General features: G+C 38.1%; 1 protein-coding gene across 2 annotated transcripts in view; it reads right to left on the bottom strand.

Moving 5' to 3' along the window:
* Positions 1–22,379, bottom strand: part of FAM184B (family with sequence similarity 184 member B) — a 49,625-nt gene that overhangs the window by 19,560 nt on the left and 7,686 nt on the right. For both annotated transcript variants that reach the window (XM_075023455.1, XM_075023445.1), the window contains exons 2-3: positions 7,966–8,730; positions 487–597 (exon numbers count right to left, since the gene is read on the bottom strand). In XM_075023455.1, the coding sequence (XP_074879556.1) occupies positions 487–597; positions 7,966–8,730 (876 nt within the window). The remainder of the gene's footprint in view (positions 1–486; positions 598–7,965; positions 8,731–22,379) is intronic.

Here is a 22,379-nt window from a genome sequence, read left to right on the forward strand (position 1 = left end):
TGCTTCAGTTACCACCCTTACCATCAAGCAGGCGGAACAGAAACAATGATCTATTTGACCTTTTTTCCATTCAATTCTCTTGCTCAAGAGACCAGCCAAGCAGGCCCTTTTACATGTCTACACACAAAAAAAAACTAAATCAGAAAGTCAACAAGAGCTGTGAGGAAGATTCTAATCTCCCTTAGCTCTGTATACAGACTAACAGTCAGAGTCACCATCCAACCCTGATGTAGCCAAACTCCTCATCAAAAAGCCTTAGTATATCTCCAAAGAGTGATATATGAAATTTATCAAAATAAACAGGCTTGTCAAAATCTTCATAGATGTTCAGAAGCAGTAATTTCTGTTATTTCTATCTAAAGTCCTTGCATATTTTCCTGAATGATAGTCACAGCAAATACAATTAAAATCTAATCAAGAATCTCCCAGGTGAGAGGAAAAATGAAGAGCCCTTTCTCTACTGGGTTACATTTATGCCCAGTTTACCTCAAGTGAAGAGTTTTGAAGTTTCCCATTTAGGACTTCTTTCTCTTTCTCTAGTTGCTTTTGTTCACACTCAGATTTTCTTTTAAATTCCTCTAGCTGTGTCTGGAGCTCCTAAAGTAAAAAAAAGAAAAGAAAAAAGAAAAAAAAGAGCATGCAATAGCTGGGACAAAACATGCAGCATGAAAAAGAAAGAACATTTCTTCTCCATTACCCTAGATAATAGAGCAGCTTACACAGTAATACATGTACTGCCTTTTAACGTCACTCATGTATTATTCAATCAAAGATGTATTAAGAGTTTGGTGTGGTTCTTTCTAATACTAGTGTTAGACAATACAGCTCACATAATCCTAATCTTCTACTGAAAGCTTCCCTGAGGTGGAAAACTGTACAGCATCAAGAGTCAGACTATTTTCCCTTGAGTGGTGTTAGCATTCAAAAATAATTTAGTATGCAAGAGTCCCCACAAGATCTGAAAAAACATAAATATACATTGACCATATAAAACCAGATTACTAACTAATGGGCAATTAGTGGAAAAGGGCATCGAAAGAAGCACTATATTATAGCATCCATGAAGAAAATCCCAGTGAGGAAGTAAAAATAAAATAAAATAAAAAATTGAAGACCATATTATCACCTTATTGCTGGAAATAGTTTTTGAGAAATCCATGATAATACCACTTTCAAGACAGTGACCAAGAGCTTGTAGCAATCGTTTGTAGCAAATGTGAGCAATCGTTTATCGCAGAAAGACTGAATGTGCAACTACTAGAAATGTCCTGAAGTGATATATATTACAAGCTTATTAGTGTGCTTGCTCTTCCTATTTGTGCCAATTTGCTGACTCAAAAAAAATATTCTACCATATTTTCAGACACCACAAACAAAGGAAAAAGAAAAAAAAATAGTAATTTAACACCTCCCCCATCCTGTACAGCGGCCCTCACCCCCATTTTTATAGCACAATAACTTAAGAATTCAAGATAACAGAAGAAGTACCTAAAAACTAAGAAAGTGATAATCATTGGGAGGATGGCATGATATTAGGAAACAGAAGCCCAAGCAATACTGACCTCTTGCTTGCAAGTCATAATTAAATAAAGAAGAATACATTAGCATTTCACAGTTTAAAAACAGGAAAACTCTTAGGTAGCAATTAAAGGATGGAATCAAACACAGAGACATTAATATCACAAGGGAGAAATTAGCTTTAATTCTGACTGTAAGAAAAGGAGAGGATATAATGGTCTTTTTGATTAAAACCTGAAGATCAGGTGTTTGCAGCATTCTCACTGCAACTCCACTGACTTCCTTCTCTGCATCTTAATTTTTCATCTGGAAAATAGATATAACACTTCTCAAATAGCTGTTACAGCCCTTAATTGCACCAGAGGATATAAATAGCATTAGTAATGAAAAAGACTGTAATTTTATTTACGTTTTACTAACTCAAGATTTTTCTGATTTAATTAATATGAATCTCTAAGAAGAGATGGTTAGAAGCAATATTTATTGCCTATAAGCAATAAATGTCTACTGTTATGCCTTTTTTACTAAAGTATAAAGTGTTTGATATTTAAGTTTGATCTGACTCACATAAAGAGCTTCAGCCTGGTATCATTTTAAGTATACCTGTACGAACTTATTCAGATTAAAGAATACACTATATAAAAGGCAAAATCCTTTTCATAAGGCTTATACTTGATAGTGTAACTGTGTAACTTGAAGAAATGCATCTTCACATACTGATCAAACTGAGCACTTCCACAATCAGATAAAATAATTTAGTCACACAGGTTCTTTTTGAGAAATGAGATTGCATAACTGTATAAACTTCAGCAGTTTCATAGGGCAGAAATTAACTCTTCTGCCAAGCACTTAACACAATTCCTAGTCTCCAAAATCTAGAAGGTACTATGAAGCTCAACATTTAGTGATAGGAGCTGCATGCTTTTTATGACTTCACAACTTGTCAGCAAGTGATTTGATTATTCTCAAGTAAATGTTGAACTTGGAAAGGTATAGCAGCATTAAAACTGGGAAAAATGGTTAGAAGTACATTCTTAGCACCAAGAAGGGTCTAAAGAATGCTTGACCAGTAGTCTGTCCAATTCTACAAACTGCCCTAATCAAATTTTTTTCTGTCTACAAGATGTCTGACAAACATAAAAGTACTTTAGGAGACAGAAACTAAATTCCTCCTTAGTTTATGCCCAAATTTAGCAAACCACTTGGGCATGTACCGAGTTGTAAGCTTCACTAAGCATTAAAACGTGCTTAAAACTAAACACGTGTTTCAAGGTTTTCCTCCATTTGAATAGAATTCAGCTCACATTTAGGTTCCTACTGCACAGAAACACTACAGACTGCAAATTTCCTGAAGCCAAAGGATTCAGCCACAGACAGCAGTTGTGATGAAATCCTTTGAAGAATCTCTTAAGCCAATCTCTGCTAGTGCATACCGACAACAAAAATTACAGCTCAGCCACTTAAAACACATCGAGAGAAGGTATTGCTTAGTTAACCTGCCTGGATCCATGAGAAGATTAGCATTCTTTCCGACTAAAGTTAAATAAGGACACATATATGCATGTATTTGTAACTAGTTGTCACTTCATTGGTAACACCTGCTCTCTGAATCCATTTACCAACACTTTGCAGAATTAGATCCTCTGCCTAAACAATGCAAAATTTTGATTAAATCAAGGTATTTGAGTATTTCACAGCAGCAATCCATGGACATTTAAGTCAGAAATTGGAATACACCTACAATACATTTTTCATCGGGAAATATATTAATCACTCCAACTGTCACAAGCAAAGCATGCAAGGATAAGTGTTGCTAAGAAGGCAGTTTATCACATCAAGGATAAATTCACCTTTCTGCCTGTGGAGCTTTTCAGAAATACGTCAGCTTGACTTTTTTTTTTTCTTTTTTTTTTTCGCCAGTAAGACCATAGCGAGAAAATCCTTGCATTTTATGTTAATTCAAAGTGCCTCAAGTGAGGATAATTCAAATGATGTCACTGTGACCAATAAGATTAAAACCAGATGAATTAGAGCATCTATAAATAGAAGAACATTCCTACCTTCTGCATTTTTTTCTTTCAGCTTCCATGAAGTTTTAGACTGGCTTGATTTCCTTTGCATGCTTCATTACAAGATCTTCCAGTCCTTTTAACAGCTATTCCTTCAGACAAATCTTTTCCTTATGGGACTGATGCTTGCCTTTACAAATCAAGTTCTCTGTGCCTTCTACTCATACCCTCTTTTTACATAACTACAATTTCTACAGTCCATAAAACACACTAGCTCTATAATACAACAAAACCAGGGTAGAATTCTGGGGTTGCAGTATTCTATTTTGTAGGGAATATGCTATTAAGGTGGATATACTCCATTGAAAAATACTGGCTTTATGTTAGTTAACAGTGCAGAACTGTTGTGATTCAGGGCTGTATGCCTCTTCTGCAGCCTAGGGATGGGGGGCAGGGGGTTCTGTTCTGGTTTGAGTTTGGGTGTGTGACACTTCCAACCATGTAGGCTTCCCCAAGGACAACCTTAGTTCTGTGAAACAGCACAAAGGACAATTTGTTTTTTGTTGTGTCTCTGATGCCAGGTCTAATTTTACAGAATGCTAGCATAACAATATTCTAGGAGAACTGAACAAATATAGAAAAGATTCGAGGCTGGACAATTGTTTAAGGGGAGACATTGTACAGAGGGAAGTCTCAGGATACATACATTCCTCATTGTACTGAGTTTATTCCTGGTATTATTTCTGCATAGCTTTTCAGAGTAAGTGTTTTCTATAGTTAAGAAAGATAAATCAGTATTCCAACTTTACCTCAACAGAGAAAGTCTGCCTTGGACCTTGTTCTCTTTAAGGTTTTGGTTACAGAAGAAGTTGAACATTCTGCCCTGGTCTAGCTCAAGGATGTCAGTAGTTCCTTTGCTGTCCTTGGAGCAACTTATGTACTTCAGGTTATGAACACAAGTCAGTATTCCACTGGATGAGGTCAGAGATCTCAGAATCTTACAGGATTGACTGCTGTAGAATAACCCAAAAGCCATTAATCTTAAAAGAAAAATGACATTGTTTTCAGTACTTTTAGCATGCCATGCCTTTGAATATTTGAGAGCAAACTACCTGTTTAAGCTCTTGCACATCTTCAGAGCCGCTCTTGTTCTGGCTCTGTTTGGTAGAAGTCATTTGCTGCAGCTGTGTTACTTGATGTTTCAGTTCATCTACTTTATTAATAGCTTTGCTTTGGGAATTCAATATAGTTTCCATATCTTCTGTGGTATCAAAATTTACATTTCAAATACCATAACTAACTTGTGGAATTTCCAATGTGAGTGACTACTAACAGGGGAAATACTTCAGAATGACATTAATGAGCATCTTACCTGCTTTTTGCAGGATTTTCTTCTCTTGAAGTGTATTTCTCTCTTTGACTACATTTAGAACTTCCTCCACTTTCTTCACTATACCTTTTGATCCCAGAATTTCTTGTTACGTCCCCTTAAGCTACACTTCCAAATCCTAAAATACGCATGATGTTACTTCTATGTTTATTATATATGTTCTTTTTTTGTCACCTGAAATAAATGGTCATTTTCTCTCTTGGTGCAGTTCCGTGATATAAATCTTTCACCTACAGAGCTGGTTTAAATGCATATTTTGCTGTTCCATGTCCTTAAACAGTCTCTGCTGCCAGAATATTTGTAATGTGGAGCCATTCCCTCAGATGTAGGCATCACTGTAAAGTAAACACTCATCAAGAGTTACCATCTAAAAGATGTCTGAGATTACCCTAAACTTGCAACAAGATATACTTCCATTAATTTCACAACAACTTGTGCTAAAAGTTAATGAATATTAGTTTGGGGTTTTTTTTCCAGTTGCTGAAGTACAACAATTTGTAACATAATACGGATGCCTAAAACCTGAAAAATTGGCTCCTACAGACTTTGCTGGGAATTGTCTGTCCATAACTAAAGGCAAAAATTTGAACCATATTTAATGTTCTATTTCTGGAGGTTCTAGTCTCAGTTTCCAGACATCTAACATAATACTACAATATTCACTTAGACAAAATTGCCATTTGTTCCTATATGAATGCTGAGTAAAACCTCATGGGTTAAAAATAACTTGTGTTTAACACTCTCTGTAGTTGAAAACTTAAAGGTAAGCTTGTTCCTTTTACCTCTGGCATATGCCAAAATTCTTCCAAAACTAGACTGAACAGATCTGACTTAATGACTTGTCATCCTTTCTATTCTCTCTTCCACTGTAATAATAATAAATGTGCACTAATGTGATGCTTTTCATCTAGAGGTCTCAAACCTCTTGGCATACACTAAGGAGAAAACAGAAAATTCATCTTGCTTAAACATCAGTCCTTTTATTTTTCAAGCCTTATAACAGCTTTTCTTGCTAATATTTACTAATGAACAAAGGTATTACTGATGAAAGAAATGTTTCTGTTTTCCCAGTCTGCCACTGTCCACAGGATTCTGAAAAAAAATGTAGTATTTAATGGTGGCATCAGGAATACCCAATTTAGAAAGCAGAAACTTCTACTTTTTTTATTTAAACTGGAAAGAAACAGAAAATAACATTGTGTCTAACTGTTTTCCTTCTTCCAGATTTATCCTAGTCTGAGGCTATCTCTTTAAAGATTCAAAACAATATGTGCTGGTGGTATGTAAATCACCGTTATTCCATAGACTTAGAGGATCTGAAATGTTCAAGTTGAGCGTATGTCCCTGAGAAAATATTTCAGTTTTATCCAGCTGATACTGAATTTAGAAATTAAATTGCTAATTATACCACCTTCTTAATTCCAGTCCCTATCAAATTTTACATTATGTATTCCTAAATGACTGCATTTCTTATATGATAAATCAAAACAGTAAACCACATGCATACATTTTCATGACTCCATCCCTCATTTCTCCTGAATGTTACTTCACATACCCACAAGAAATCAGGATCTTACTTTCCCTCTTCCCCTCTATCGCTTTGAACTTTTACAGAGCCAGGACACTTTTCCCTATTGCAACAGATATTATGGATTTCCCTGACTCGATTTTAAAAAATGGCTTATCTGCATCTCTGCCATTCATTCTATCCTCTCCACTTTTCTGCAGAAGATACAGGCTGTTCTGCTACAGCTTTACACACTGCGAGAATGGAGTCTGAATCATGTTGGGGAAGGCGTGTTCAATTCATGCTCTGACCTTGTGAAACAAAAAGGCAGTGACTGTATTGAAGGCTGAACTCCCTCAAAGAACATCCTCAAAGAAGAGGCCCAGAACTCTGCACCATCAGCAAAATGATACTGACAGGCAAGATGTGAGGGCAGATGGTAAGAAGGGTCACAGTTGTCTTGGAGGAACACAGTTGACTGGGGTGACCCTGCTCTCTACAGGATTCTGGGGTTCTCTGACTCTGAAGTAGGTAAATCTTCTTTCCTGTCAGGAAACAACTATTGTTATTCTGAAATACTCCAAGTCTAGACCTTCAAGGAGTTTTCTTATCTAATATGCAAGATTGCTGTCAGGGCTGGGGAGAGGTCTGGTAGGTGAGTTTATGTGATGGGAAGGACCAATCATATTAGAAGGAAGTGGAACTGCTGAGCACAGAGTGTGGCTAGGTTCCTCAGCTTCAGCGCAGTTCATCAGTGTCTCTCCCAAACCCCGACCCTATGTACCAAATGCAGCTGGTTGGCAGATTGCGCATGATGTGCCAACCTCTGAAACTGCATCTAACACATGAGGCAATTAAGCAAAAAGGGGCTGCAGAGCTGTGCTGCAAACATATGAGATAGATACCAGCGAGGGTAGACGGGTGTTATGGGTTTAAACCACAACAACGGGCAAAGTGTGAGGTGAGAACTAATGGTGAAAGTCTCATGGCTCAGCACATAAAATGTCACAGGTGTAAAGGACACTTCATTAAATGTCACTTGGTACCAGCCACTGTTGCAAGAGTCATACAATACAAAGCACTTGATTCCTAACCTGCCAGGTCAGGTCTCTTACCTAATCCTGTTCACAGCCATGTACTGAGCTGTTGGCAACCACAAGGGAAAAGGAGAATGTACTCTGTAAATACTCATTGCTAACATTAGTGACTGCTTGCTGTTCTCTTCACATTTCTGGGCAAGAAAGGTAAAGCTCTGTTCAGTCAACAAATTTTGCCTCACTCCTTCCTTAGGGAATACAAAGTCTAGTGTTCAAGGAGTTCTCCTAATGAGTTACTAATCATCTTAACACTTTCTTTAAAACTCTCAACACTATATCCCTATATCCCTCCTATTTCTCTTCTAAGCCTCTAAAACTGCTTTAGTGCTTACAAAGCATTTGACTCAATATGATATTTGAAAGACCCCTCCTCCCCTGAATTTAGAAGAGTTGATCATTTGCTCTTTTATAGGCAGAGATAGGGATCATGGTCTCATACTCTACCTGTATTCTGTCCTTGAGCTTCTGGGAATACTTATTCCTCTCATTTATCTTCTGGCTTTTCTCCTCTAGGTCTGCCTCCAGCTTCTTTACCTGCTGCAGCAAAAAACCCTCCCCAGCCTCTGAGCTCTTCCTTTGCTCCATTTCTCTTTGCTGACAATTCTTCTTTGCTTCTACCACAGATTGCTGAATAGCATTTTTCAAATCCTCTTTTTCTCTCTTATAAGAGGCTTGCAGTTTGCTTGTTTTCTGAGCATATTCTTCAGTTGCTCTCTGGTTCTCACTCTTCAGGTTTTCCATCTCATTTATTAGAGCTTGTCTTTCCACACTGTATTTTTCATCTAAAATGACTTTCTTATCTGAATTTGCTCTCCTAGATGCTTTGCATTCATTTAGCAGTCCATCAGACTCCTGATTTAAATTTAGAAGCTTGTTTTCAAAGACTGAATTGGTATCTACCCTGTCTGTAGATAGGACCGTCTGTGCTTGTTTTGCTTCTGTTCTCGACTCCCTCTCTTCCACCTGCTTCTTGCACAATGTTAACTCTGCCAAGGCTTCTTCCGTTAGTCTCTTGTGTTGTTCTACTGCAATTTCAAGGGCCTGAACACGTTTCCTCAGCAATTGTTCTTCTTCAACTCTGCTTTTACACTGGAGAATCGTTTCCCTTGTCTCAGCAAGAATGTGCTGAATTTCTTCTTCATGAGCTTCTCTCAGAGCCTGTATACTAGCCTCATGTTCATCATTCTTAGTATTCAGGGCATATATCACCTATAGAATAAGAAAAATAATAGGAAATATAAGTAACTGGTAAATGGTAGTCATGAATTCAGTTACTTTATTTATCAAGGTGTTAAAAGCTAAAAGAGAATTACTGCTACAGTTTAATCTTTTTTTAGTGTTGTTTCTTTGTGGTTGTGGTTTTTTCACTAGGAAAAGAAGGGACAATTATAAACTGCAAAACCTTATAGGGAAGGAAGACAATACCGTGTGAAACATCTTTTTTTTTTTTTTCCACTTTTTGTCAGAAATTTCCTTTTTTATTCCTGGCAAGTTGTCACTGCATGCCCCTAGTTTGATCTCTGATACAAGGAATGAAATAGGGCCCCTTCTCTAGCTAACTGACTCCGTATTTGTAGTCCAGTTCACCTAGCCTTCAGTGCAGGAGGACTACCTGCCATGTTGCCTTTACCGTTAGCAAGTGCTGGGGACCAGTAGCAGCAGATCTGTAGAGTGAAACCTGAAGTCCCGACGTCCAGTTCATGTGGACCAAAATCACTCTGTGATGTAAATGAAAGTAAAGTTTGTAAGGAGGATTAAATTTTGCACTCTTGACTCAAACCAAACCACCACTGAAGGTGTACCTCCAGAAGCCATATACCTGGCAAGTTAACTTGGTCAGCATTTCAAGATAGGTATTACTCAACTGCAAGCACCTTCTGGCTTGATTCTGAGAAGTGTTCAGGCAATGAGGTTTTTTTCCTTGCTTCAGTAACAGCTGAAGTAACAGCTGTGAGTCTCAGAAAGCAGGTTTTAGCAGACTGGAGTGAGTCTCTGATGACAATAAGCAATTTTTTCAAACAATTGATTGAAACCCTTTGATGTTTTATTCTCTTCTACAAAATGCAGAATAATAATTCTCATTATTATAAAACAAATTATGACCCCAAGCAAGCTCCGTCCGTTACCCATGACAAACGCCAAAGACCTCTCACAGAAGCTGTTTACAAGCATGCTACTATTGTTTTGAAAAGAAAATGCTATTAGAAGCCCTCAGTAGACTGAAATGAAGAGTCAGAGACAAAACTGGTAAATGTGCATGTTAAGCTTACAAGACAGTTATATATAATTGCAAAATATAGTAACTACCTTGAAAAGACACATGCTTGCCTTTTCGGGCCCCCATTAGAACACATGGGGCCTAATCCAGTTTTTACTGGGCATAGTTACCTAACTCAAGGGGAACAACACATTAGGTATTAAAATATGTGTGGAGGAGGTTTTCCACTTGGTTGGTTGGTTGGGGTTTTTTTTAGAGAGAACTTATTGCTCTACCAAACTAGGTTTAGAATTTGTATGTAAGTTATGACAGATACTTTCAGTCTAGCCTGAGCCCATAGAGGTTAATCAAAAGATTCCTAGACAATGTTTGAGAAAATAATAGTCTTAAGTACATAAATAAATACAGAAGCAAGGTCACAACTAATTCTTTAATTATACTAGAATTTTGGCCTTGTAATCTTCAATATTTCCTCAGGGAAAGCCTCAATTGAGACACAACAGGCATCTTGACCACAGTAAGGGTCACAAGTCTGTGTTGTATAAGCCCTGAGGATGTCTCCAGAATTTTTGAATTTGCTTAGCTAAGTCTAACCATTTTTGTGCTATCTGTATATGAATAACATATTAAATTTCAGTCATCCATAAATGAAAGCAAACACACAAATACATCCTGCGTGTAGTCAACTTCCTCCCTGGCAGTAATGAATTAATTACAGAAATCTTAAAAAGTCACAGATGCAAAATATGGTCTGGATACATTTCTGGATAAATATGTGACAACAGAGAGTAACAGCATCATATTCTAGAAGACGAGCAGACAAGATCTCATTGCCTACATTTAAATATGTATATTTTGGGGTGACATGGTTTAGGCCCAGCTGGGAACTAAGTACCACGAAGCCGCTTGCTCACTCCTCCCCTCACCCTGGTGGGATGGGGAAGAGAGTTGGAAGAAAAAGGTAAAAAACTCGTGGGTTAAGATGAGGACAGTTTAATAGGACAACACAAAGAGAGAAGAAATAATAATAGCAATAATACTAATAAAAAAGTATACAAAGTGAGTGATGCACAATGCAATTGCTCACCACCTGGAACCAATGCCCAGCCCATTCCCAAGCCACGATCCCTCCTGCTCCCAGCCAGCTCCCCCAGTTTATATACTGAGAATGACATCATATGGTATGAAATACCCCCTTGGCTAGTTTGGGTCAGCTATCCTGGCTGTGTCCCTTCCCAGCTTCTTGTGAAAATTAACTCTATCACAGCCAAACTCAGGACATTGGGCCTTAGATTACATGCTGTTAATTCTTCTCCATTATTTTTAACCATTTTTCCTTTGAAACAGAAATAGTTACAGGATACCAAGCAGTTCCTTCTCCCCACTAACTAAAATCATTCTATAAACCTTTCTTAACTGTTCAGGAGACAGACTGCCGTGGAAGGTAGCAAAGCTGAACTACATAAGTATGCAGACCACATTCGAACGAGACAAAATAGCGCGTGGCAATAATGGCATAAAATTGTTAGTCTATAATAGCACAGGAATGTATATAAATTATAGAGGCTGTTAATATGTTTTGGAGGGCTTTTAAGGACTTTGTTTAGCTGCTGAAAAGTAGTCGTTCATGATAAAGCAGAACTCATAGCATGCTTAATGCTTTTGCTTAAGATTTAGCTATTCACAAAGCCCCAGAGCCACTTTGAGTCAGGAAAAGGAGACATAGTAACCAGCAGCCTAAAAACCAGGAAAAAGAACCCACCTAGAGATGAGAAAAAGGACCCAATGAGAGAGAAGAAGATCCCAGACCCAAATATTACTGTTGGACTAGGCGATGGTGTGAGCGGCAGGAACTTAGACTGTAAGGGTACAACTGCCCAGGGGTTTTAGTATTTGGCGTCTCTCTGTAGAGGCACCCAGCTTCAGCTGTCCGAATTTGTGCACCATAGAGTAAATAATGCTTTTTATTTTGAAGGCCTTGATTAGAGATTCTGCTTTGGGGAACCTAGGGTCAAGCCTGAGGGAAGAAGCAGCACCCAAGGGTGAGCGTGTGTGTGAGGAGTTGAAAGGGGCACCCATCGGCTCACTGGAGTCAACCGTTGTGAAGGGACTCCAGTCCTAGCAGTTAAAGTCTCAGATGGTGTGTGCGCGACTCCTTGATTGGTGTGTGGATGCTCGGGAGCGACTTCTTCCTTAACAAGACATAAAAACTACAAGGAGAAGGTTAATTTTGCCCACGGGTTTAGAATGACCAGTGATTAGTTTGGGCAATTCTTCAATTAACTAGGTCAGATGTTGATGATTCCATTTCTGCGTTTCATTCCACCAGCAAAACATGAACATCCAGCCTTTGTGACTCCAAGACTTCCACTCTTAATGATTAAGGTTATCTAGTAAATCAGCACTGCCTGTCTCGTATTATGTGTGTTAAGGCTGACGGTGGAATTTGGGTTCCTTGAAAGTGTGACTTCATCATAGAGATTTCGCAGATTCCACTGACCATTAGACCATCACCAACATCTTAAGTGAGTTATCTAAAAGAATGGAAGAAACTGGCCTCCCTGCTCTACTCTTCCTACACTTCTGTTCAATAGTGGCTAGAAGCACAATGAAGAATTTTGACTTGAAAATGCATGCTCTTAAATTTAACCTTCAAGCTTGAGTGCTGAAACTGATTCCTCGCTATCTTAACCTTCTTAAGAGATTTAATTTTGAGAGGGCTGCTGCTCTGTACTTCATGAAATTTAAGTCCCTCACACATGCTTTTCACTCCCTACCGAATATAGCTACTATATTCCCATTCCAGATACCTCATTTAAGAGACTGGAGTCATGCGAGATGAATCTGGGACTTCATGTGCTGGAAGAAAAAATACTGAAAAATTATTTCAGCATCTGTACTTTGTGGGTGTACATACTGCTGGCTAATATGGTATAAACTTCTTTACAATTGTGTTGATAAACAGCTTTTCAAAGCAGCTCTAAAATGGATCAGTTTGGCAATATAGACGATTGCTTTCAAATTAAAAGAGCGCTAGATTACTCTTGGGTTACTAGCATAATACCAATGGCTACTGCCTCCTTAGAGTTCTCCAAAACTGAATGTATTGGGAAACATTGTACTGATTTTACAGCAACTGAGAGTTGTATGACAGGTTGGTAAAAACACTGTTACACACATACACTGGAACATTAACAGTGCAGTGAATATGAGTGCATCTTACTAGTCTTATTTTATCCTCCAAATGCTGTAAATCTAAATGGCATTGCCCTTCTCCTTTATGGTGTTGTAAAATAACAAAAAAGAAAACATTCAACTGCACTTCATCAGTGAAGACATAGCTAAAGCATTCAAACCAAAACAGACTCTTCTACTTTCCTACAGTGTTAAACAATACCCTTGTAGGAACCTCTCAATGAAAACAATGGTTCTAGCAGGTTGCTTACTAGCTGAATTAAGAAGTGAGATAGTTTGGTATGGAAGGTGAGGAGAGACAACAATAAGAAGAATCAAAGGCAAAAGATCGTAAGTGTTCTTCATTCAGGCCCAAGCTAGTGGGCACAAAGCCCTCCTGACAGAGAAAGGGCTAAAAGCAAAAAAAAGAAACACAAGAATGAGAAAAGGCCGGGGGGGATGCCAAACAGGGTAATCCTGGCAGCACCCTAAACAAAGCAGGGAAGGAGACAAGTTTTAAGTTCTCATTAGCTGGCTAGAGACTCATTGAGGCCAGGTGACTGCATCCTCTCCTTTTCACTAGTAGTGGTAGTATCTTATCTTCACGAGGTGGTGAATTTGTTTCTATGAATTCTGTCTCCTCTACTTCCCAAGCAGACCAGAGCAGAGTGGGGTATCTAAACATGTCAGCCTTGAAAGGGTCTCTTTTAAAGCAAAGGACAGAGAAATTATTAAAAGTAAGTTCAGTTATTGAAAGAAATGGCTCTGTATCCCTTAGCCTCCTCTGTCACTGTAACTATAGAGATTAGAAAATAAAACCAACTCCCATAATTTATTAATTAATACTCTAATAAGTATCTTTTGTTCTTTCTAACACTGCATAAGGAAGAATGTCTTTTAATTAAGGTACAGGCCTAGGTTATGACTAGCTACAGTGCTGATCCAATTTTACACCTATGCTGATTTCAGCTGAATGATACCGCCGTAACATATGATCAGGGACCTCATTAACTAAGTCTCTATCTCTCCTTGTGTCCTCTGTGGCTTCCTGAAAGCACAAGAATAATTTTATGCATCCAAATAGTTGCAGCAACTGTTCATAACATTACCCATTTATGTGTTCATACGAGAGAAGCCTTAAAAAACTGGCACTCGAAACATCCAGAAGTGTTTCAGAACCTAAAATTACAAAATTATCTTTAAAATCACAAGGAATTTTGTTTATTTTTTTAAGGTTAGTTTTTTTCAATTTGCCTTATGATTTTTTAGTCTTCCAGGTGAGCCTTCAGCACCTTGCAAAACCACAAGCTAAAGTAATTTATTACCCTCTGAAATGAAAGCTCAGCTCCAGCTGAAATAACTTTGTTTTCAAAAGCTGGAGTTGTGGGGATAAATACCAAAAGTTTCTTTTGTGAGCTTTCAGATTACACAGCCTACTACCATCCCAATGCATTAGGAAAATTCTATAAAGTACATTTCTTTTTATAAGAAATATATACAGTTCATGGATCATTTATCCAATCACTGTGACAGCGCATTAAAATGACCTTGAATCAACACAGACCAACACAGTGTTGACTGTCACTTACAAAACAATAAAAATACCTTATTTCAAGCCTTTCATTGTCAGCAAGTTACTAATGTTTTTCCAAATATTTTTCCAAAATTTCCCAACCCTCAAACTTCTATCTATCCATGCATAGCAGGCATTGATAACAAATTAACAAAGTCAGAGATGCAGAGTTCAGGGCCAACTTACATTCAATGGTGTTCATGAGCTCAAAGTCAGAGCTAAAAACAGAGCTCACAGTGCCAGCCTCTCACTGAAAACAGTATGTCTGCTTTTAGCTCTGGAAACTATAACCAGAAACTAATGAGCTTTGAGGATGCAAGTTCTATTAAAAGACACATGAGATGTCCCAGCATCATGCTGCAAATGCATGCAACTCACTTGACATAGCCTTAGCTTAAGTTCAGAAAGCTCCATCAGCTCTCACCTGTGTTGGCCACAACAACCCAAGCTGTTTTCCACAGCTGGCTTCAGAAGAGCTGCATTGCTGGTGTCCTGCACCAGAATGAATCCTAATTACTGTACTAAAAAAGGATTTTGCTTCAGGAGATACTCTTCTAGTGGAGGGTCAATCTAAATTCTTTCATCCGTTGCTCCCACCGTGTTACTAAAATCTTTCAGATCCTGTGGGGTGGGTGGTGCACAGCATCAGAGGTAGCCAATAGCTCTTAGTGAAATCTGCTTGTGTTTAGGTGATCTGATGTCTCTTGGGCAGAAACTCACTATGCAATGTCTCACCCTCCTGAATGTCCCACAATATCCATAGTATTTGTGGTTTTCCTTATCTAGAGATTCACACTAGAAGAGAGGAAGTTGATCTTAAATTCTTAAAATGTGAACATATTGACATATTGCCCTTTTTCCCACATATACCATGTATTACAGTCAGTCCAAAAATACATTGAGATACTAAAATGTATCAGGAAACTATAAGCATAAAATGTCTACAGGTTTCTAATCTCTTTTGGCATGTTTTTTGCCTCTTTCTGCCACTCCCTGTGGTTTTTTTCCACTTTTAGTTTAAATTTTATACAAGAAATCCCACAGGCACATTTATTCATTCCCATTTTTTACTTTTTTATTTTTCTGCCTAGTGCGGTGCAATACTGAACATAGAAAACCTTAGTTTAGTGGCCTGTGTATTGCACTTGATCTCTCAAGTGCAATCGAACATAAAATTAGCCCTGGCCTAAATTTTGTGAAAGAGACATCCAGCTGTCCTTCATTTTTATTTTATAGTTTCTAATAACCTAAGCAGAATAATTGTCAGGCAACCTAAGAATTAGGAAAGTAAAACTATATTGCAAGAATGTTTCCACAAGCCAAGCAGGTGCTAAAAAAGGCACCAATACCACATCCCAACAATTTCAGCAAAGCAAAAATATACTATAGAACCATAAAAGTTAATTCTACATAGAGACTCCTCTGCTGGGAAACTCACATGCAGTTTATTACCGAAATTTCTTCTGGAACTGTTCTATAAAATCTACTCAACTCTAATCCCTTCTCTTCACGCTGGTCACAAATCCACATGCTATGACTCTGGTTATAAGCTGTGCCTCCTCAGCATCTTAAGAAATAGGTCTTCCTAGACAGTCATGGAAATATTAAAGATTCCTCCAGTTCTGACATGGAAATTTTGCAAGAAACTGGTTGTTCTGAAACACAGCTACCACAGCAAGAGGTCAGAGGAGGCCACTAGTAATTACTGCAAGGAAACAATGAGAAAAACCTTATGCATTTCATTCTCAGAAGGATGTTTCCTGCATACAAGGGATGGGATTCATCTCACCTAACACCATCCATTTCATCATTACACGTCTAATCTCGGTTAGTCAATAAAGACAGGTGCCTCCAAAGGACAATGTTTCCTTTTCCAATAAAAGTGCCTAAATCAGGTGATAGAAGTGAATTGCTTCAGGTGTTTGGTTGTTTTGTTATTGTTTCTTCTGCACACCCAGCTTCCCAGCTCTTCCTTCTTCTATAGAGCTGAGACAGAGTCACATACAGAGGGAAGAGACAAGTTTTAATTCTCAGAGGCTGAAATGGATTCATTTTCCTGTTTCTCTGTTCTCTGGGGTTTCTCTCCATCCTGCACTAATGTCTCACTTAATATTGTCTTCATTTCTGTATGCCCACTTGTAGGGGTCGGCGTTCGGAAGATCTCGCGTTGTCATGGAAAGTTAGAGGGTTAGTCGCAGCCTTGTGATGTACCTGTAACCCCACCTCCCCTTGTTAGTATAAAAGGAATTAACTGCGCAATAAAAGGCAGAAGTTGGCGCTCACGCTGTGTGTGTTATCTGTCTCTTTCCCTGGTCCGGGCCGACCAGTGATCTAAGCGTGGCACCTTGATATGTAGCGAATGCTACACCCACTTAGTGTTGGTTTAGCAACACTTTACAAACCAAAACAGGTATTTGGCATAGAGATATCATGCTTATCTGCTTCGATGCAGGGTTTTTGAAAAAGAAGCTTTTTTCCCCAAACTGAATGCAGTTTATTTTGTCTTCCATCTATATTCCTTTTTTCTTTCTATCTTGTTTAGGTATCTATGATTCTCTTTGAGTTAGTATCACCTGTTAATTTTAATATGGGTTTTATTTTTACTTCCAGATCATTAATTAATATGTGAAATACTGCAAGCTCTAACCCAGAACTTTGTAGCATCTGCCTCCTTACAATATGATGTTATAAACCTTTTGTTTATGGTTCCTGGTTCATGTTGTATCTTATCTGCTGAAACTCTTTTCTACATAACTTTGAAATAATTTTGCAAAACTTATATATCAAAAGCACTATTATTTTTTGTAGATTTTGTATGCAATTAAAAACTTGAATAAATAGAATCAGTCAGCATGACATTTACATGAAATACATTTCTATTTCTTTGTTCTCCCTGAGGTGAATCAGATTCATCCTGAGCATATTTATCAGGTTAAGCTGTATTCAAATGCTGTCAGAGAGGATCATATTATTTTTCAGTAGAAGTTAAATTAGGTAAATTTCTGTCTATTAAAACCCACAGAACTACATGAAAACACTTTAAAAGATTATGCTTATTCATTGATAAAGTTAATCAACACACACATGTGGACAAGCAGAAAAGTCAAACTGATTTCAGAGTCTTTTCTGTTCACCTTTTGTAATCTCTGTCTTGGTGAAATTCTTGCATAACTTCTTAAGATCTCAAATATCCCATAAATCTTTGGTTTTTACGTTCTTGGATGAGTTCAAACCCATCTTATGAAACTGTTTCAGATAGGTAACATGCAAGGAATAGGAGATTTGTTCCACACAAGCCACATTTATATCTACGCTCTTTGTCCATTTTAAGGTCATTGTAGTCCAGGTGAATTTTTAGTGCAGAAGTCAACAATTCTGTGTTAATAGAAGGAATAAAAAGGCCTTATTTCCATGTAATTCACTGATAATTTAGCTGTCTGGTTTTTGTTACATATCTAAAACTTACAGGAGAGCTTGATAGGTTTATACCCCAGAAGTTGGATCTCTATTATTCTTCAAAAATATGAACTAATGCACCTCATTAACCAGATCTAAATACAGTGGCAACAGAACTAATTTGACAAATTAACACTCAATTTTGTGCAAATGTTTCATTACATCCCAGATTTTTAAAGATCTTTAAGGAGTCTAAAATTGCAGACATATGTTCAGTGCTTTCAAAGGGTTGATGTTGGGTTTTTTTTATGATTCTAGATATTTACCTGAAACTTTGTTGTTCCAAAATATCTTTAAAAATCTTGTTATATAGATTATAATAAAGCAACATTGTCCAATTTTACCATTAATGCAGTAAACAAACATTAATCAAGTAAATTCTCACTTGATTCCTGTTTTTCAAAGTACTTACTTTAAATACAGTAGAATTTGGAAATATTGCAAATATAAACTGTAGAATTATTGATTAAATTACAGCCCAGGGTGAAATGGATTTTCCCAACCAAATACATCTTTTTGTGGAGACAAAGATTATAATTTACTTAAAACACAATGTTTATTGCAGGTTTTGCCTTTGATTCAGATCTGTGATGAGCACAGATAAAATGAGGCCTGTTTCTTCCTAATCCAGACTAATGCATTATACAGATTGGATCAAATTCTTACTCTGCTGTAGTTTGCAGGTGAAATTCTGATAGAAGAATTTTTAAAGTTTAAAAAGATTTCTTTGTATGTTCTACATACTCTGCTAATTAAGAAAAGAAACCATCAAAACCCTCAGGTATCCATGAATTAATAATACCAGTTTCTACTACTACAGGCACCAAAATTTAAGTTCTTTGCTGCTGTAAGCAAATTCAATAGTGGGAATACATGTGAAGTTTTACAGACCCTCTATGGCTACTATGTTAACAAAAGGGTTGTTGCTATTTTCTTCCCAGTTTATTATGTATACACTTTTAAAAAAGAAAAGCACAGTATTCTATGGGCTGTGGAGATTTCAGTTGCCTTGCAGTATTCTTATTCTAATAATATGCAGTTCATACTCTTATTTCATTATGACTAAATATATTCTCTACTCAGAGAAAACAGTCAGTTTTCAGAATAGACATCATGAAGAGTCTCTAGAGCACTACTAGCAGCTATCCTACTGAAAACATGTATTAAAATTTTGAAAAATAAAATCATATCAAAAGTAACAGTTGAGTACAGGAGTTGCAGAACAACTTCACAAACGCAGTAGTAAAAAGACAGATAAAGTTCAATGTAGATAAATGTGATATAATGTACTTTAAAGGAGCAAACCTGAATTTTCCATACACACTGACAGAATCTGAAATTGCTCAGGAAAGAAATCTCGGAGCTGCAAAACATACAATGAAGACAGCAGTCAAGACAGCTAGATAACAGGACTTCTAAGCAACAAATGCAGAACAAATCAAAAAACCTCTTTATATCATAACTGTAAGTCTATGATTCACCCACATCTTTGTATACAGCATGCAATTATGGTTCACCCCTCCCTCCCCCACTTAAGCAGAGTCTAATTGAACTGAAAAAGGGTATACTAAAAAGCTACAAGAATAATCAATCATGATAAAAGCTTCCATGCAAGAAGTAACACAATAAAGCATGACTCTCCAACTCTGAAAGAGACACGGCTAAGAACGGAACATGAGGTAACTTTGTTAGAGATTAAAATACTGGGATTTAGGTGTTCACTGGTGTGCCATTTGTGTAAACTTCCCTTACAGTCCATCAACAGATATCCAGTTAGTACAGCTGACGGAGACCTGAGAGCAAGTCTGCTCACTGAGGTAGACACTGAGGTCCTGACTCACCTACCTCATCTCAGAGATCTGGTTCCATTTAAGATGCCATAGACACCTGAAACATCCACACAGGAGTTGACAAATATGCCACAGGCTTTGCAGGGTAACTATGCTTTTCCGGAATTAGGCAGATAATGCTCAAATCCCAAATGACATTAGTTTTAGATAGTTCATGAAGCTGAGTTCAGTCCCTAATGGTTCATCTACCAAATTACTCTCTAGGCTCTACTGATTACATTGGCAGCTTGGACATACAGTACACATGAAGAACGCTAAATTAAAGTATCCTAATCTCAAACTGAACCTCATCTGTGCCATCCCTACAGTCAAAAGTATAATGGAGAATGTAAATACCAAATGATAACTCATCACCTTTTTCAATATATGCACTACAAAACAGCTAGGAGGTGGCAGGTTAAAATAAATAGAAGACAGTGTCGCGTCCCAAAGTTGGAGCGACTCAGGTTCGTGGATTTCCTTTGTCAGAATTAAGGTGAAACGACACCAGGGAAGTTCAAACAACAATCAACATTTATTCAACCTAGCTAACCTTGCCCAAGTACACATGAACTTATCAATATGAACCTCACAACATGTCATTAAGCCGCTGTTTGAAACGACAAGGGAGGTGTAGAAAAAGAAATGGAAAAAGGAACATGAAACTGTATCAGAAGGAGAACCCTGCTGTTGAGTCATGAGGTTCAGAGCAGACCCCCTTGCTTTCTGGACTCCTTCTCAAAGAGGAGCCCAGGGGCGGCTAGATCCACTCCTAGTCTCAGACTTGGTCAACGGTTTATGTTTAAAAGAATGAGGTGTAGGAACTGTGGAAAAGAGAGAAGGAAAAGAGAGAAGGAAAAGAGAGAAGGAGAGAGAAGGAAAAGAGAGAAGGAGAGAGAAGGAAAAGAGAGAAGGAGAGAGAAGGAAAAGAGAGAAGGAGAGAGAAGGAAAAGAGAGAAGGAGAGAGAAGGAAAAGAGAGAAGGAGAGAGAAGGAAAAGAGAGAAGGAGAGAGAAGGAAAAGAGAGAAGGAGAGAGAAGGAAAAGAGAGAAGGAGAGAGAAGGAAAAGAGAGAAGGAGAGAGAAGGAAAAGAGAGAAGGAGAGAGAAGGAGAGAGAAGGAGAGAGAAGGAGAGAGAAGAAGAGAGAAGAAGAGGGTTTCACCAGTCCTGGGTCCAGTGTTGGTCCAGCCAGTGTAGAGATCCAGTTCTGGAGGGTGTGCGCTGAGAACTTGTTCCCCCTTCTTTTATAATGTGTTAGTCGATGGTCTTCGACATGCGCAGTTCATGTTCCCCGGGTTCTCTGGAATCGGTCGGTGAGTTTTGGTGGGGGTTCATTGTGGAGTTGCCCCTTTTTCCCTGCTGGCATGACCACTTAAGATAGAATCACAGTCCCATCCTCCATGGGGCCTCCTCCTCCAGGCGCATATGCTGTGCTCCTTCTCCTGGTCACTTAAGGAATCGCGGCTTTGGAGAAGCTCAGTCCCACCCTCTGTGGGGCCCTCTCCTCCAGCCACACTGTCCTGTTCACAAAACTCCAGCATTTTTACAGAGGCTGTTTTCTCCACCAAAGTTCTTCAATGAATGTTTGAGACATTGACTATAATTTGTCAGACCGTCACATGTATATCATCTTATATTCAACCAAGTACAGAATTCCTGTCACACTGTTAACTGTTAGTCTGTAACACTAAAAGATCACATGGATTCAAGAAGTGATTGGACAAATTTATTGAAGAAAAATCCAGTCAGGGCTATTAAGTACTAAGATACTTTGGCAGTCTCTGGAAAACTCGCACAAATCACTGGAGGCAGGGAGAATATACAAGTGCGCTAGAGGCATGCCATATTCCTGTAACTCTCTGGGCACCATTAGAGACAAGCTACTGGCTCAGATGGACCTCAGCATACAGCGTTTTTTAAAAGATATGTTTCTTTCAGTTTCTCTCCTCCCTTTCAAAGTAGTATCATAGGAGCCAGGAAAAGGGCTACATGATAATACACATCATAATGCTACAATATTACTCATGTACCTATGTAATTTTTACCTAGTGGAGCTAGACTGAATATAGCCACTACTCACATTCCTGTTTCATGAAGACATTCTTATTAAGCGTATGCATATTAAGCATATGCCGGACACTTCCTGAGATTGCATCAATGATCACAAAACCAAGAAAAATTAACCACCACTTATTGACAGAAGAAGTGGAAACAGTCTGGGAAATTTAAATTGGTCTGAATAAACTGAGCAGGTCTCTGAGCAATCTGATCTAGCTGAAGATGTTCCTGCTCATTGCAGGGGGGTTGGATTAGATGACCTTTAAAGGTCCCTTCCAACCCAAACCATTCTATGATACTATCATAAGGGCCTAGTCCAAATATTAATGCTTATGCTAATTTTTAATTATGCTTTCATTTTTAAGCATTAAAATTTAAAGCTCTAAGCCCCACAGGTCTCTGACAGCATCAGGTTTACATCGTGAATGACTGCACTGGATGACCAAGAGGCACTTGTCACTACTCCGACTGGACTATACTCCCTGGCCACACCCTGGCTGCATTCACACATCTGGGTGCACATGTGCGCAGGGAGCTATACTGTTCTCCAG

Source organism: Buteo buteo, chromosome 1 (genome assembly GCF_964188355.1).
Source record: "Buteo buteo chromosome 1, bButBut1.hap1.1, whole genome shotgun sequence".
Taxonomy (NCBI): Eukaryota; Metazoa; Chordata; class Aves; order Accipitriformes; family Accipitridae; genus Buteo; species Buteo buteo.